We start from the raw sequence: 18600 nt of genomic DNA on the forward strand, positions 1-18600 counted from the left end.
ATAAAATATAGTGTAGGTGCCTAACTGCTTCTCAGAACTGCTATGTACCTTGTAACAGAGGCACATACTGATTGACTGCATCAACACAACTGACACATTGTCTAAAACCATAGACCTCACAGTTGTTTTCACATTCCAATTTCCTGCCTCTCCCTGGATCTAGCTCTTCCTCATATCATTCAGAAAAGACAAGCAGCTGTTTTAGGATTAGGAGAGAAAAATATGCACATCAGTCTATGCAAATCACCCTGTGGAACAATTCACACTGTAATTTATATGCTGAGAGTTAAATTAATTCATGGTGGTCTTATTCACAACTCAAAATCGATCATTGAGGTTTTACATAGGAAGATAAAGACTGCCCTCTGTTGGAAGAAAATAAAAATGCAGAGTCATGGGACTTACCTTGCTATATTTCTTTTCCCCATATATCTAAAGTGAAATAAACAAACTCTAGAAAGAAAAATAATAGCATATTATCAATATATCCTCTGCAATTCGACAAGTACTCATTTGAAAAACTATACATTACTAATAATGATTGTTCTAAACGATAATACAATCATTTTGGTGTGGAGAGAAATAAATCCAAGCAAATCTACTTGTGGGTTTGCCTGATATTTTTCAACAATATACAAATGTATGTTTCTATTGGGTACCATTAACTCATCATGAAAAATCCCGTCCTTATACATAATTCTAGTGACATAGTCTAAAAATTCTGTCAATGCAAATCATCCTTTGAGCACTATAAAGCTATGAGTACCATCGAAAGCTCTCTAAGAATACTCATTAAAACCTTTTCTAAAAAAGTCCTTATCTCTGAAAATAAAGCAATTGTTGTAATTTTCACAATCGCATTAAAATGCTATTAATTAAAAACCTTAAACAGATGCAAAAGTAGTGAAGCCAGCAGATAAAACTTCCATTCACTTCAACAACTTATGGCTATCCTATTCCTGTTTAACCCCATACAAGTTTCTTCCTACCTTTCCCTCCATGCTACCTCCTAGCTTTTGAAGCAAATCACCAACTTCATGCCACTTTTGTTAGTAAATATCTCAATAATTAGAGTAGCATAATCTCAGAATAGTTAGAGTAGCTGACAAATTTAGACATTAAAAACATTCAGTGTGGAGCCAGAGTGATAGCATAGCCGGTAGGACATGTACCTTGCATGTGGCCAACCTGGATTCAATCCTGAGCATCCCATATGGTCCCCTAAACCTGCCAAGAGTAATTTCTGAGGGCCTGGAGTAGCCCTGTGCATCTCTAGGTGTAGCCCCCAAACCAAAGAAAAATATTTATGCATTGATATCTTTTTGTGTTTTTAGATATATACATAATATCACAGATTTTTTTTTGTTTTTGTTCTGGAGCCATAATCAGTGGTGCTCAGGAGCTACTTCTGGCTGTCCAGGAATTGTCACTGATCAAATCTAGGCGTCCTATAGGTACTCCCACCTGTTATTTTTCTCCGGCCCCCTATTTTTTATATTTCATTTTACTTTTTCATTTAGTTTTCAATGATTGATGTAAGAATAACACAGAATCCAATATAGAACAACTTCCCAGACCCACCTATAAAAAAGACTTACTTTTTCACTATGTGCCTTAGAATGGATATATCTATATCATGTATATGCACATATTTCCTAAAATGAATACGATTACACTTGGTTCTACAAAGAGTGCCAACTCCAATAATTTAATCTCTTCCATTAAGCTGGCATCTGTTCCAAATGAATGATTGAGGGCAGCTGATACCATAATCTAGCTCTCTATATCATAGTAATACTGCTTTTGGTCTATTAGTTGGAGTTTTCTGTATTAGCACAAGGATCCATACTTCCATGATTTTCTTCTGTGAATGAAATAGCTCGTGCCAGCCTCTACATATAAAAATAGCTTACTCGAATATGCATTATTAGCAAATAAGCTGTTGAAAACAGAAAAGAAGTGGTATTTTATAATATATAAATAAAGGAAAAGCTTCTGAAAAAAATTAATGTGACTTACTCAAGAAGTATAAGAACATTTATAAGCTCCTGAGGCGAGACTTTATTCCAGTAAGTTAAGAGAGTGTCTGAAAATGGAATTAAGAAAGAGTTAGGGTTAGATCTTTAAAAATTGGAGCAAATCAAGGTCTAATAACCCAGGTCAACAACCACCTGACCAACTGTTTCGTCTCTATCCTCATCCAGCCTACTGTTAAAATATGCATTGAATACTTCTAAATTTGCTCTCAAGATATTGTAAAAATCTGAACCTATTTGAATGTGAATTACTTTAACGTTACAGATTTTCTTTTGCAAGGCTTATTTCAATCTTCATATCGTCTCTGTAGTTATCAAAAAGAATAGGCCTGGGGTTTTAATGAGATCTTTAAAATTGTGTGCAAGACTGTATAATTTATAAATTTTTAGAAGGGGATCAAGTACCGTTGGTGCTACATAATCTGAGAACTTAAACTTTAGAGGAAGGAACATTAATTTCCCCTGATTGCGAGTTAGGCTGGAATATAAATTGGTTATTGTTGGATTTGGTTTGAGGGTGGAAGTGAGGCATGATCTGGTGATACTCAAGGCTTTCTCCTGGCAGGACCCATCCTGGGTCAGCTGCATGCAAGACAAGTGCCTGACCCACTTCACTTTCTAGCTAAGAGTTATAAAGCACTAAACTGAAGCATACTCACTAATTCCCCCTCTATATCTGTCCTACATATATGTGATATATATGTACACACTAACATATACAGAACTATTTGATATAAAAGTTCCTCAAAACTATCACATATACCTTTCATCTTTTTATTATTTATGGTACATAGTGACAATGAATGAAGGGCATTCCCACCACCAATGTTGTCCTCCCTCCACTCCTGTTCCTAGCATGTCTCCCATATCTCCTTCCTTTATCCCCCAGAATACTAGTGTAACTGGTCTCCACTTTACAGCTTGTTGTAGATTGGGTATCTATTCTGTCATTGACTTTGGGTTTGGTGTTTCAGTCTGGTCATTTTTTATTTTCACTACATGTTCATATGACAGGTCCTGGTATCATCATTTCCCTCCTTCAATTTATGAGGCTGAATGATTCAAGTTATGCTATTCTGTTGAAGATAAAAAGGTTAAAGAAAAGAGAAGAAAAATTTGGTATCAACTACTAAAAATATCACCAAATAATATGCGCAAGAGTGAATGAGAAAGAAAAAAGTGGAAGAAAAAGGAGAAGGAAAATAATATCAAAAACAAACAAAATAAGAGAAAGGAATGCTGGAGTGGCAGGGTTTGGTGTTCCCCCTACCTTTTTTTTTTTTTGCATGGGCACATTAAGTATTGGGGAAGGAAGGAAATTCCCGTGGCCTAAGAGATTCAGGGTTTCTCCACTCTTGAAGCATATTGTCATAGGAACAACCACTGGCTCCATACATACTCATTGCCATATCCCAGAGTTTTTTTTTTGTGGTGTCAGGAAACTTTCCTCTCAGTTGTGGATGAGAAAATCAGGCCACTGTAGCTAGCAATCTTGGTATTTGTGCAGGTCCTAGGATGAGGCCTAGAATAGAGTCTTTACAGTGCTAGAGGTTCTGTTCCATTATTGTTGGTGTGTTCAGTTTTCTGTATCATGCGCTTCATGTTTTTGCTCGTTCCCTAAGCCGAAGTCTAGGAAATTATGGTTCCAAAGGTTCTACTCAGTCTCTGTTGTCAAAATTGGGCCTCTGTACTAAGAAATCTTGATTTTTGTAAGAGTCCTGGGCTATAGCCTAGGGTAGGGTTTTCCTTATTGGTCTCAAGTTAAGTTCTGCCCAGTCTCTGTTGTATTTGACCATTTTTTACTTCCCCAACTGAGATGTTAAAAAAATAGTGCCTTTTGTATCATCCTATTCAAATATATTTAGTGATGTTTCAAAGATGTTTACATCTAAATGTAAAAAGCTTTAAGGCATGACCAAAGTGATAGTAATACTATCAAAATTGCCAACCATGTTACACCCTCTAGAAGACAAGAACAGGCAGGAAATCAGTGAAAGGATTGGACCAGAAAAGGTGTAGATGTGGGAAAACATGCGTGGGGACAAGGTTTGACTTGATTACTTTCTATTATTTCTAATCTCAGCCTGTTAGTACTAATCATTCTTAATAATTATGAAAATAGTTACTAACAGAAAAAATGCCAAAACAGAGCACAATTAGTTTTGTTTAAAAATTAAAACATCATCTGGTACTCTGTGATCAAAGATTAGGACTTATACATTATACATTATACATACATTATACATTATTATTACATTTATACATTATACATTATACATGTATTCTCCTGATCAGAGGCTGAGTTCTCAGAATGAACCACTTCTTTCTGGTCAGACATTGGATTTCCCAGAATGCACTTCTTCCTGGTCAGACACTGGAATTTTCCAGAATGCACTTTTTCCTGGTCAGACACTGAAATTTCCCAGAATGCACCATTTCTTCCTGGTCAGACACTGAAATTTTCTCAGTATGCATCACTTCTTCCCAGTCAAACATTGGGATTTCCCAGCATGCACCAATTTTGTGGCTTTTCTCAATGGGGTTTGCTCATCAGGAGATCAGTTCAACCTTTCCAGTACCTGTGCCCCAGCACTTCTGCCCTTTTTATGATTAATGATTGTTCCTCCATCCACTTACCAGATTCCTTTTTTCTTTCATCCTGTAACTTCTGTGCCTGCCTTGTTTTATTTAAGCACCATGATTACATACATGATTGTAGTTGGATTTCAGTCATAAAAAGAACACCCCCCTTCACCATTGCAACATTCCCACCACCAATACCCCCATCTCCCTCCTTCTCCAACCCCTGCCTGTATTCGAGACAAGCATTCTACTTCTCTCATTCATTAAAAATTTTACAGCAAGAATTTTATGATATCCAACAATGTCATCTTAAATATATTCCTCAGATCTCTCTAGAAAGAAATCAACTACAAGAAGAAATGGAAAGGTTTCCTGACCATCTAAAATCAAAGCAGCAACAGTTCTGCCCATCTTTTTGTGATGATATCCTCCCTCAAAGTTCAGCTCATGGGCACTTGCCTAGAAAATGGTTAAAAAACTTACATACTGAACAGAAGAAAGGTGAAGAGAGAAATATCTCCCAGCCAAATCCTGTGATTGTAACCTCATGTCATAGTAAGACTGAAATACAAGTGCTAAGAACTCCTTCAGTGAAGACTTCCTCTAGTCTTGATAATTAACAAAGAAGTTAGGGGAAATCAGAAACTCCCTTTAAAATTTTTAGCAACACCTACTTGGCTTCTCGAATGGGACATGGATTGATTTGCAAGGTGCCTCACGACCTCTTGAATACAAGTCTTGCCAACCAAAAGTAAGAACCTACATATAAAAGATCTCCTCATAAATATGCAAATCTCAGACTGGCTTGTTTTAGAGCCTTTCCAGTATATCTGCAGGAGAAAATCAACCAGCTCAAATAGAAGTTGAAACTGAAGATTTTTCACAGATAAGACCAAAGGTTAGATTATGTGTTATTCATGAAAAAATGCTCCACATCACTAATCATCAGGGAGATGCAAATCAAAACAACTATGAGGTACCACCTCACACCACAGAGAATGGCACACATCACAAAGAATGAGAATAAACAGTGTTGGCGGGGATGTGGAGAGAAAGGAACTCTTATCCACTGCTGGTGGGAATGCTGTCTAGTTCAACTTTATGGAAACTGATATGGAGATTCCTCCAAAAACTGGAAATCGAGCTCCCAAACGATCCAGCTATACCACTCCTAGGAATATACCCTAAGAACACAAAAATACAATACAAAAACCCCTTCCTTACACCTATATTCATTGCAGCACTATTTACCATAGTAAGACTCTGGAAACAACCAAGATGCCCTTCAACAGACGAATGGCTAAAGAAAATGTGGTACATATACACAATGGAATATTATGCAGTTGTCAGGAGAGATGAAGTCATGAAATTTTCCTATACATGGATGTACACGGAATCTATTATGCTGAGTGAAATAAGTCAGAGAGAGAGAGAGAAATGCAGAATGGTCTCACTCATCTATGGGTTTTAAGAAAAATGAAAGACATTCTTGCAATAATAATTTTCAGACACAAAAGAGAGAAGAGCTGGAAGTTACAGCTCACCTCAGGAAGCTCACCACAAAGAGTGATGAGTTTAGTTAGAGAAATAACTACATTTGAACTTTCCTAATAATGAGAATGTATGAGGGAAATGGAAAGCCTGTCTAGAGTACAGGCAGGGGTTGGGTGGGGAGGAGGGAGATTTGGGACATTGGTGATGGGAATGTTGCACTGGTGATGGGTGGTGTTCTTTACATGACTGAAATCCAAACACAATCATGTATGTAATCAAGGTGTTTAAATAAAATATATATAAAAGATTATGTGTTATTTCCTTTAGATTGTACTTCAAGATATAAAGGAAGAAAATAAATGGATGTTTCTTGTATCAATCAAAGTGTATTAAGAAAATATAACTATACACTATCCAATCAATTTTTGTTAAGACTATTAGTGAATCTCCAAATGAGTATGTGGCTGACCCCCAGAGCATTAGGCAGTCTACACTCAAGAGAAAAGCAAAGATGCAGTCAGGAAGAATGAGAAATAATTCTCTTCCCTCACTTAAGGAAAAAGCAATTTTTACAAGAGGAAAGTCTTTTCTATCAATTTAGAGTGTATGACTTAAAACTCTTCACTCTGATTCCATTTATCAGGATATGACAAACTAAATCACAAGGCAGTCAGACTTAAAATGAGTTTGGGCAAATGACTTTTGACTTTGACTTATTGCCTTTTAATAACACATCACTACAAATAGAAAAAGGAATTCTTCAGAACCCTTCTACATCCATGTAAATGTATAAACTTACAGCATAGTTTTTTTTACATTGCTACTGTTTTGAAGCCAATAAAAATAAAGCTAGATGTCCTGTCAGCCACGGATATTTGAAAGTTCAACAGCTAAAGCGCATACTGAGTGACTGAACTACTTGCCAGAAAAGACAACTAGAATACATCCCGACAAAGATCCACAAGTAGACATTTCTTTTCAAAATACACTCAACATGATTTTGTAGAGATCATACAGCATGACTTTCTGTGTACAAAAATAGAAGACATAATACAGAGCGTACATAAGTTACTTAAAATGTGCTTGAAAAGATCAAGAGGCAAGAACAGTGGAAAAGCAAACCTAACTAACAAAGACTATTAAGCAAGCAGAGCCATTTATGAGAGAAGAAAGAAATTATGGAGTTCGGAAGAAACAAGGCAGCTTTACCCACCACGTCACAAAAGTTGTTGAAGGCTTATCATTGCTTATCACACTATATGTATGGTATGTGGGTACAAGAATGTGAATGTGAGGGGGTACTGGAATGGAAATTTATATTTTCCCCCTTCCTTTCTTCTAATTATGTTTCTTGTTTTCTAGAAAGTGAGGCTAAGGTAATTGTGCATAATATTATGCATAATAATGCATAACATATGCATATATTATATTATGCATAAATTATGCATAATAAGCTAACCACTACAGGTTTCGTCTTTTAATCATTGTATAAAGGAAACACATATATATTCGCAATCACTTTCCACATTCTCCCAATTTTTATTTTGTGGGAAGACAGATCCTGAGTTGTCACTGAAATTGTTTCCTTATTCATTATCCCTTGGAATGAAATATCAATCGGACTAAAGATGATATCCCCCCCTTTACTGGAGTTTTTCTGACAAGCATAGAAATGAGACTATCACATTATAATATAATCTTTGACTTTTATTCTAGAAGATACTCTTAGACCTTAAATATTTCAGTTATTCATTTAATAGTTCTATTAATGTACTTTAGAACTAGGTACTCATTTGTTGATACTGATTTAAGATTTCTGTAATTAACTTAGAGCTAGTTATTCATATATAACTACTGATTTACTTAAGGTCTCTCTCCTATCCTGTAGTTGAAAACTATTTATTCAAATATAGCCATTAACTTTAATGTTTGTCTAGCTGATTAACAACTTATGCCTTTATATCCGTAGTAGTACAAAAGAAGAACACAAATAATATTAAAATTTATAAAAATAGGGGCCAGCAAGGTGGTGCTAAAGGTAAGGTGTCTGTCTGCCTTGCAAGCACTAGCCAAGGAAGGACCGTGGTTCGATCCCCCCCCCCCGGCGTCCCATATGGTTCCCCCCCCAAGCCAGGGGCAATTTCTGAGCACTTAGCCAGGAGTAACCCCTCAGCATCAAATGGGTGTGGCCCGAAAAAAAAAAACAAAAAATGTATAAAAATAGAAAAATGCAAAATGAGAAAATATAACTACATTCAGAACCCACAGTCACTTTTCTGTTCTAAATTGCTGCCTAATTTTTTGATTCTATTATGTCACATAATGCAAAAAGGAAATGATAGGAATACATTATAAATGTATGATATATGAAGGAAGGAACTAGAGCATGAAAATGTGACATCACACCTATAGAGTGGCAATGTTTGGAAAACAAGGCATCCCTTACCCTCAGTTCCCAATTTGTTTTGCTTCTCTTTTCCTAAATCCTGGAACAAATAAAAGCTAAAAGGTTACATATTATTCCTGGTATTGACATTTCTTTCTGATCACTTAATGCAGAATATGCTTTTTATGAAGAAAAAAGGTGCTTAGCATTTCTCAAACTGGTCTAATTATAGAAACTAATTTTTAAAGAAAGTTTCAAATTGTTTCAAAGAACCAAAGCAGTGAAACTGAAATAAACTTATTTTACCAGTAAGTCAAAATATTGGAAGGTCAGAATTCTTTAAAAGTCTATTACTAGTGCACCAGTGTTCTAGATTTAGATTGTGGACACATATTTGCTGCATGAACATGTGTGTGAACTTAGGAGGGTTATCTAATCTTAGGAGGAAATCTAATAAAGTCTATGTTGAATATCTGGTGACTCACCTTCAGAAATCATTTTCACTATATATAAGTAGCACATCAACAGGCTTCTAATTTCATATTGATCCAATCGGTTATACTGGGAAATACTACTCCTTGTAGAATTCTGTCGGGTCTGTAATATAAAGAAAGGACTGGTAAAGTAATAGTTTTCCAGATTTCCCTTTTTGAATGGGTAGGTTACACCTGGCTCTGTGTTCAGGAGTAACTCCTAGAAGGGCTTGTGGGACCATCTGGAGCAGGGGGTCCTCAAACTTTTTAAACAGGGGGCCAGTTCACTGTCCCTCAGACCATTGGAGGGTCTGACTATATAAAAACAAAACTTATGAACGAATTCTTATGCACACTGCATACATCTTATTTTGCCATGAAGAAACAAAACAGATACAAATACAATATGTGGCCCGCGGGCCATAGTTTGAGGACCACTGAGAATATCAGAAATTGAAGCTTGGTTGGATGTGTGCAAGGCACCCTACCCACTGTACTACCTCTCCGGCCCCAGGTCTTTTTAACAACTTTTTATCATTAGTGTTGGTTGGAAAAAATTCTAAACATAATTAAAATATATTACAATCAGAATATAGTAAGAGAACATCTCTTTATTGCTACATTTTTGGTAGCAAGTAATATGGTAAATTCCTTTGAGGTTTTCATCAAGACAATTGTCAGGAACACTCTGTGTATTTCTGTCCCATTGGTCTATGTTTTAAAAATAAAACAGTTTAATTATTTGTGGCCAGTGAATGAAAAAAAATAGCTTTTACTTAGATAAAAAAACATTATGGAGAAACAACTCTTTAACATTTTAAACCCTTTTATTTGAACATTTCCTTAATTTCTTGAAATCCAACCTCTAAATATAGGTCAGAGAGCACATATGAGGGGCCAGAGAAAAAGTACAGGTGCTTTTCTTACACAGGCTAACCCATATTTGATCGCTGGCACTGCATATGGTTCCCTCAGCACTACCAGGAGTGATCCCAGAGTGATCCTCAGAGCCAGGACTAAACCCTGAACACCACAGATGTGACCAACAAAATTATTTTAAATAGCTAAAGAAAAGACTAATGATATCATAAGGTAAATACACTAAGGATGATCCAGCAAGTAACACTTTAAATCTAGAGCTTTATGAAGTACTGCTGTTTGTACTACTTAATGACAAAATAAATCCATTGTTGGGGCTGGAGCAGTGGTGCAAGGGGTAGGCCATTTGCATTGCACGTGCTAACCTATGATGGACCACAGTTTGATCCCCCACCATCCCATATGGTCCTCCAAGCCAGGAGAGATTTCTGAGCACATAGCCAGGAGTAACCCCTGACCGTCATCAGGTGTGGCCCAAAAAGCAAAAAAAAAAAAATCCATTGTTGGGGCCAGAGCTTTATTGAATGTACATGCTTTATACATGTGAGGCCCTAGGTTCAAACTCCAAATACCTCAAGGAAAAAAAGTCAGTTATAACAACAATATTTGACTGACTTGAGGTTTATATAACAGAATAATCATCATATCCTAAATATTTTACCCCTGGTAACTAACCCCAAGACTTCCCCTTCTAATATTTTGCTTGCTAGAGGCAAATGAAAGGAACAGTTATAGGGATCTTTGGGGGATCCGATGGTACTGAGACTTTGGTGGTAGGTGTAGTGAGTCCTAAACACAAATGGAGGGGCTCGAGAGATAGCACAGTGATAGGGCGTTTGCCTTGCATGCAGCTGATCCAGGACAAACAGTGGTTCAAATCCTGACATCCCATATGGTCCCTGTGCCTGCCAGAAGCAATTTCTGAGTGCAGTGCCAAGAGTAACCCCTAAGCACAGCTGGGTGTGACCCAAAACCAAACAAAAATAAACCAAAAAATAAAATCTAAACACAAATGAAAATGTAAAGTTATACCCCTAAAATTCTATAGTGTTATCAATCAATGGCAATTTAGCTTATAAAAATAATTTATCCTTCTTAAACACAAAGGTTTTCAGGGCTGGAGCAATAGTACAGTAAGTAGAACACTTGCCCTACACATAGTCAACCTGGGTTCAGTGCCCAACTTTTCATATTGGTCCCCAAGCCTTCCAGGATTAATTTTGAGTGCAGGAATAACCCCCTGATAATTGCTGGTTGTGCTTGGAAAAAAAAGAGATAAAGACTTTCAATTGAGTTCAACTGGACTGGGGATATACATTTCCTACAGTAAGATTTGATATGAAAGAAGTCAGAGAGGTGGCTCAAAGGACTGGAACACCTACTTTGCATGTGGGGGGGCCCAGATTCAATCCTGGGTACCAGATAGTTTCCAGAGCACCACAAGTTATGGCAATCAAATTAAATGAGAAATACTACTTGTCATTGTTGTTGTTGTTGTTTGGGACATACTCATTGGTGCTCAGAGGTTACTTCTGGCTGTGCACTCAGTAATCATTCCTGGCAGGCTTGGGGGACCATATGGAATGCCAAGAATTGAACCCAGATCAGCTGCATGCAAAGCAAGTGCTTTGCCCACAGTATTATCAGTTGGGTCTCTGCTTTATTTTTAGTAAATTATATGTACTGGGATGTGGGGGGGGGCACAACCCAATACTGCTCAGGGCGTACTCCCTGTTCGGTGTTCAGGTATCACTCTTGGTGAATAAACACTGTTTTTAAAAGATTTACTATGAAAAAACTACACTAGGAAGAAAATATGTAGGTTTCTTTTATTTTAACCTCTTCCTCACCCTTCACATTTTGTTGCTATGAAGAGGTACTAAGAGTCACTTCTGGCTGAGGTGCTTATAGTTATGGAGTCAAGAACCACAATTGCATCAGAAGTTATGTAGAGTAGTCTCAGGGCTCAAACTTGCAGCATCACACATGCAAGGCGAGTTCTCTACCACTGATCCATATCCACAAGCCTTAAACATGCAGATTTTACTTAACTGGATTTGGGTGATTGTGAAGAGGTATATCAGGAAGTGCTCAGTGCTTACTCCTGTACATCGCTGTGTTCAGGGGTCAGTGCTAGTGGGACTTTGGGGACCTAGTACCGCAGACAGAATCTAAGTTGCTAAATGCAAGACAAAGAATCTACCCACTATACTATCTCTCTGATTCCACATATGTGAATTTTAAATGTTTGCTAACTGTTGGGTCCAAAGAGATAGTATAATGGGTAGTGAATTTGCCTTGTATGTTGCTGGCCCAAGTGTGACTCCCAGCATCCCATATATTACCCCTGAACCCACCAGGAGTAATTCATGAATGCATAACCAGGAATAGCCTCTGAGCACTACTGGGTATGGCCCACAAACAAAACAAGTTTGCTAGCTGCATGACTAATAAATTAATGAATCTGGTAAATGGGCCTATGTTTGCCATACCTAGGTGTATTAAGTTATGATTGTCTTGACTTAATACAATACGGTGTGAAAAAGAAAGTCATGTAAATAAGTTACTGTGTGCCCAAAGGTTCAAGAGAGTTCATTATAGCCCAGTAGTTCTCAAGAGTATATAGCACTCAATCAGCAGCACTAGCATTCCCTGGGAATTTAAAAATATCAATTAGCAGGGCCCATTCCAGACCAACTGAATCAGAAACATTGAGGGAACCCCAATTATACACTTTTTAAAAGTCCCCTAGTGATAATGATACCAATTTATTAGTCCCATAGTATCGGAGAAAAAAATACTACGATGAGAACAAAATTTTCTAGGAGGAGGAAAAAAAATTCAGGATTCAGACCTGTTCCCAACTTCATTGTTTATTCTAAATCATAATCCCAATTATCCATTGTAAATTAAACGTTGGAATTCATTGTTTTTATAAATATGGCAGTAAAACCATGTTCCAAAATGAGGTTTTTCTGCCTCAAGTCAAACATATTCTAAACATTAGTGTTCAGTGCAATTTGATGAAATAGTTGGAAATATATCTGATTAAGCAGTGCTAGAATCAATAATTTGGGGACCTAAATTTTTTCAAGAAAGTGTCAATTATAATAATTCCAAAATGATAAAATTTAGTTAATAGTTTAAATTTGGACCTTTCCTCTAGAACAGGCTACTGTGTACGAAGGTTAAATTAATGTATTCATAATTAGAAAGCTTAAAAATGAATGCTTTGTCCATATTAACAGTTTAAGAAATAAATCTACTAGTTGCTAGGATACAAAAAATTGCTGAAATACTTCAAAACTACGTAATTCAGATTCAGATTCAGAATGGACACAAGAGGGTAGCCTCTAATTTACATAAAAGAAAGGTTTTTTGTAGCTTATTGAATCACTAGGATAATTCAAGACATTTAAGTTCTTACATGTTCACCACTGCTACTCTGGTCTGAAAATCCTGTTCCTTCAGGTATGAGGGAACCTCTTGAATCTTCCCTCTTAATTCCATGTCCATTTTGAAAAGACCCGTAAACTAGAAAAAAATAAAGAGGTTAGATATAATCTAATGAAATTATTTTTAATAATGATACATTATTACTGAATATTATTATTGAATATTATTGAAATAATTTATATTTCTTTAAAAAATAAAGTAAGACTTTAAAAAATTATTTTCATTTTCATGATAAAAATAAGTGATTTTCATTATACTTTCAAAATATTATACTATACATAAAATGAAAACGTATTTCTAAATGTCATAAAATAAAGCACTATAAATTGAGAGAACTTTCCAGATATTCAGAATTCAGAAAATAGAAGTGCTTTATTCAAGATAGAGAAAGAAAACATTGTAATCTAGCTTTATATTACTCTTTATTTTCTAAGTATACCATGCTACTTTTTGAATATGTGTCAGCAAGGAAACCTAAGCACAAAAATTTGGCTGCAATGATGATGAGAACTGAAACAAACTTTAGGAAGATCACGCTATGTACAGTTTTAGTTATAAAGTATTTCAAAACTACAGAAAGGTGCACACTTCTAAACAGCCACGCAATAGAGGCTATTTAAAGGGTTCATTACCAGTATCTTTGTCAGTGCTCAGGCTTCCTCTGCTCGTAGGTGAAGTAAAGCCACATGCAAAGTCATCTCTGGATGTCTGTAACACAACATGATACCACTGTCAGCTACTTAAACACATTTATATACCAGGATAAGAAATTAAGGAGTGTACAGATTGAGAGGGTCAACTAATTTTAAACAAAGATCAGAGTTAGTGAGAAACCTCGTGATTGGTCGGTTTTTCCTTCTTCCAAGACAACAGAAAATGTTGAAACGGAGGATATGGAACTACATGCACAGCTGCCTTGCTTTTCTGAGAGGCGGGGTTCAGCCGTCAGATCTTTATAGATTTCTTGTCCCAAGTCTTAGGTTTCAGCTATGACACAGGTTCTGATTTTGGTTTAGAGAAATAAATGTCCCAATCCTGTCACATAATTTCTACCTGATAGGCCCACCAGTCATGAGGATTTCTCATTAACAAAGGTAAAATTCTATGGCAGGTATCAACTCTCTTTTTTTAAATGGGGTATCCGCATACTGTTTGTATAAATGGCATATTCATAATTCTAGATCATTAGTAAAAACTGAAGCTGGTGCAGACTGAACAGGGCTTTTTGTGAGAACAGCTCTTCAAGTGTGTTTACTTTTATTTTCTTTCTTTTTAAAAAATAATTTTATTGTGACCAAAGTGAATTGCAAATCTTTCACAGTAATATTTAAGGTACATAGTGACATTGAAGCAGGGCCATTCCCATCACCAGTGTTGTCCTCCCTCCACCCCTTGAACAAGGCTTTTTTTAAATGTTTTTATTGAAACCAATGTAAATTACAAGTCGTTCACAGTTATATTTAAGCTACATAGTGACAGCGAATTAGGGCCATTCCAATCATCAGCATTGACCTCCCTCCACCATAGTTCCCAGCATGCTTCCCATACCTCCACCCTTAGCCCCTGGACTGCTAGTGTAACACGTCCATTTTGTGTTGAATGGGGCTTTTATTCTTCCTTGGAGACAGAGAACACTAGGAGAAGTGATTAGAAGTCAAAAGTATGATCATGAGAAAAGACAAAGGACCGGAACGTTGGCTCAAGGGGTAGGGAATCTGCTTTGCATGTGCTAACCTAGGACAGACCAAAATTTCTGAGTGCATAGCCAGGAGTAATCCCTGAGCATCACCGAGTGTGTCCCAAAAATGAAAAAAAAGAAAGGGAAAAATGAAAAGGTTAAACCATGAAGTTTGCTGTTATGTGAATGAATATGGAGAATATCACGTTGAGTGGAGTTAGTCAAGAGGAGAGGGAACAGAATTTTTTTTTGGTTTTTGGGCCACACCCGGCGGTGCTCAGGGGTTACTCCTGGCTGTCTGCTCACAAATAGCTCCTGGCAGGCACGGGGGACCATATGGGACACCGGGATTCGAACCAACCACCTTAGGTCCTGGATCGGCTGCTTGCAAGGCAAACACCGCTGTGCTATCTCTCCGGGCCCAAGGGGACAGAATTTTATCTCTCATAAATGGGGTTTTAATAGTTGGGGTATAATATCTAAAGGTAACAGAAATTAAGAAATGAATAAGTGGTCTTTAGTATAAAGTTTGCCATAAGGGAGGGAAAATGGAAAATAGGACATATGGTTGGGGGTGGGGAACATTGGAACAATGATAGAGGGAAGTAGACATTGGTAGAAGGTGTGGTGAAGAAATATATTATAGATGAAACCCTATTTTAGTAGTATTGTAAGCCATGGTGCGTAAAAATTTTTTAAGTTAAAAAATCCTGAGGCAAACATGAGCTACCAAAGAGAGATAGTCAAATATTTCCATGCACCACTGTCAAATGTGGAGTGTAATAAATACAAGCTAGTGTGGTCATGGTAGGGAGAGACACAGCCTGACACAGAATTACGCAGAGTAGCTGGCCTGTTTAGCTGACTTATATCATGGGGAGCTACAGGCAACAAGCTATCAGAGGCTTAAAAATAGTTTTCTGGGAATAGAGAGCAAGCTTGACCAATCATCTGACAGGGGGACTTTCCAAAGAGCATTGTGAATTACCATGTCAGGTAACAATGACTCATGATAACAGTGTGGCATGACAAGCTGTTATTACTGAAAAGCACCACATTTTATGAGGATTGTTGGTAAGATGGACTATCACCAAATGAGTGTAACCAAGAACCTAGAGGCTTTGAAATGGCAAACAAAAATATGGAGCTATTTTTTTGCCTAGAAAAAATATAGAAGGGATGTGTGGATGAGACTGTGTCCTATATGTGTCCCAAATCTAGAATGCATGGGCATAATATATTGTAGGGTAAAACTGGAAAGATATACTGGAGAGACAGGTCAATATGAAAGATGATTGCATTGCATAAATCCAATCTGGGTTCAATCCCTGGGAGCACATACAGTTCTCTGAGTCCCAACAGGAGTGATCTCTGAGCACAGATCTAGGAGTAAGCACTGAAAACCAACAAGGGTAGCCTCCAAACAAAAATAGGGGCAAGTTGCAATGAATACAATGGCAAAAGGTTGTACAAGTAGGAAGAGATTTTCAGGGAGTTAGAGATTGAGGAAGGAGGGAAGAACATGCAACCCATAGCTGGAGCAACCTGATTTGCACAAATAGTCTGTGCCCCACCAATACAGGTAAATCTGCAAGAAACTCTACAGCTTCCATGAAATATTGCTCGCAATGGGGAAGACTGACAGTGATATAAGAAAGCAGCACTTTGAGACTATAAAAGGAACCATGGGAAAGCAGTGCAAAACCCTACCATGCCTTGTGTGAAAATTGGATGTAGATTGCAATCCTGCAGACCCGATCAACAGTAGCCCCCTACCTACCCTGCCTGAAATTCAGTTCAGAGTTAAAATTCAATGAGTTCAAAAAAAACAATGGAACATACTGCTGAGAAAACAGGATGTGAGCGCAGAAATGAAAGAAAGAGAAATAGCAGAACTGAAAAACTTGATTGATAAAATGAACAATTCATTGAAAGGCCTCACCAGTAGAGTAACAGATCCTGAGAACCAAATTAATGAGCATGAAAATGAAGAGCAGGAAAAAAATCTCCAGAAAAAAAGCCTCAAAATAAACAAACAGATTTAAAAAAGGAACTTTGGGATCAATTCCCAAAGATCAAGAGAAACAACATAAGAATAATTGAGGTCCCAAAGAGCCAGGAAGAAAAATCCTAATGAATCATTGATGTCTTTGACTAAGAAGTTTCCAGAGCTGGAGAACACATATACCTTCATCCTGGATGCCACAGGAGTACCAGATAATAGAGACCCAAATAAAAACACCCCAAGCACATCCTAATTGAATTATTGAAACAATAGATAAAAATAAAATACTGATAAAAAAAAAAAGAAAAAATAGAATACTGGGGGCCAGTGCGGTGGCACTAGAGGTAAGGTGCCTGCCTTGCCAGCGCTAGCCTAGGACGGACCGCGGTTCGATCCCCTGGCGTCCCATATGGTCCCCCAAGCCAGGAGCGATTTCTGAGCACATAGCCAGGAGTAACCCCTGAGCGTTACCGGGTGTGGCCCAAAAACCAAAAATATATATATAATACTGAAAGCAGTAATATCATAAAAGGAAATTGAACACAAAGGAACATCCTTAAGATTTACAGCACATTTACCAATGGAAATTCTATCTGGACCCAAAGATAGTGAGGATGGTATACAATAAGAAAAGAGAATACAATGAAAAAAAAGTAAAAAATGGATACCTCACCAAGAATACTTCACCCAGCCAGATTCTGAATGTATTTGAAGGAACAATGCACAAATTCACAGATAAACAAAGTTCTAGAACTTCATAGACTGGAAACTATCCTTAAGAGAACTAAAGGAGCTACTTTAAGACAAGACAAACCTCACAAACACACTTAGACTCTATAGAAAGATGGCATTAAACTGCATACCAATAAATCATTCAATGTAGACAAAATCAAAATGGATCCAAAAGCACTGACTAAAAGACAGGCAGGATAGATTAGAAGAGTGACTTGTATATTCTTGTTTACCAAATACTCATATGGCTTTGGGACTTTGATATGGTGATTATTCATAGTGTATAAAGAAGCATGATATATAACCTATGATTTTAATAACATAATGGATATTTAGTAGTAGAGGTAATCAGGACCTAGAAGGACATGTCAGACTTAACTGCAATTGTGACTATGTTCTTTGCTTGTTATTTTCTATATTCTATTCTATACATGTTAACTTCAAAAAAATAAAAACTTTAAAAATCTGTAAAAAAAAATAGAAAAAGTAAAGATCCTTAACAAATTCTAGCAAATAAAATCAAACAATGTATTAATAAATGTACATTTTGGGGCCGAAGCAATAGCACACGATAGGGCATTTGCCTTGCATAGGGCTGACCCAGGACTGACCTGGGTTCAATCTCTGGCATCCTATATGGTCCCCCAAGCCAAGAATGATTTCTGAGCATCACTGGGTATGGCCCCCAAAAAACAAAAATAAATAAAAAATAAAAAATAAATGAGGGGTCAGAGAGATAGCATGGAGGTAAGGCGTTTGCCTTTCATGCAGGAGGTCATCGGTTCGAATCCCGGTGACCCATATGGTCCCCCGTGCCTGCCAGGAACAATTTCTGAGCCTGGAGCCAGGAATAATCCCCGAGCACTGCCGGGTGTGAC

The 18600-nt window shown here is 37.1% G+C and overlaps 1 protein-coding gene across 1 annotated transcript in view; it reads right to left on the reverse strand.

The window, feature by feature from the left end:
- DOCK11 (dedicator of cytokinesis 11) overlaps positions 1 to 18600 on the reverse strand; it is a 238753-nt gene that overhangs the window by 75352 nt on the left and 144801 nt on the right. Inside the window, exons 22-26 of the mRNA XM_049767019.1 lie at positions 13940 to 14015; positions 13279 to 13385; positions 8985 to 9096; positions 2020 to 2086; positions 406 to 453 (exon numbers count right to left, since the gene is read on the reverse strand). Of these exons, the coding sequence (XP_049622976.1) occupies positions 406 to 453; positions 2020 to 2086; positions 8985 to 9096; positions 13279 to 13385; positions 13940 to 14015 (410 nt within the window). The remainder of the gene's footprint in view (positions 1 to 405; positions 454 to 2019; positions 2087 to 8984; positions 9097 to 13278; positions 13386 to 13939; positions 14016 to 18600) is intronic.

The sequence above is a fragment of the Suncus etruscus genome, chromosome X (genome assembly GCF_024139225.1).
Source record: "Suncus etruscus isolate mSunEtr1 chromosome X, mSunEtr1.pri.cur, whole genome shotgun sequence".
NCBI classification, from domain to species: domain Eukaryota; kingdom Metazoa; phylum Chordata; class Mammalia; order Eulipotyphla; family Soricidae; genus Suncus; species Suncus etruscus.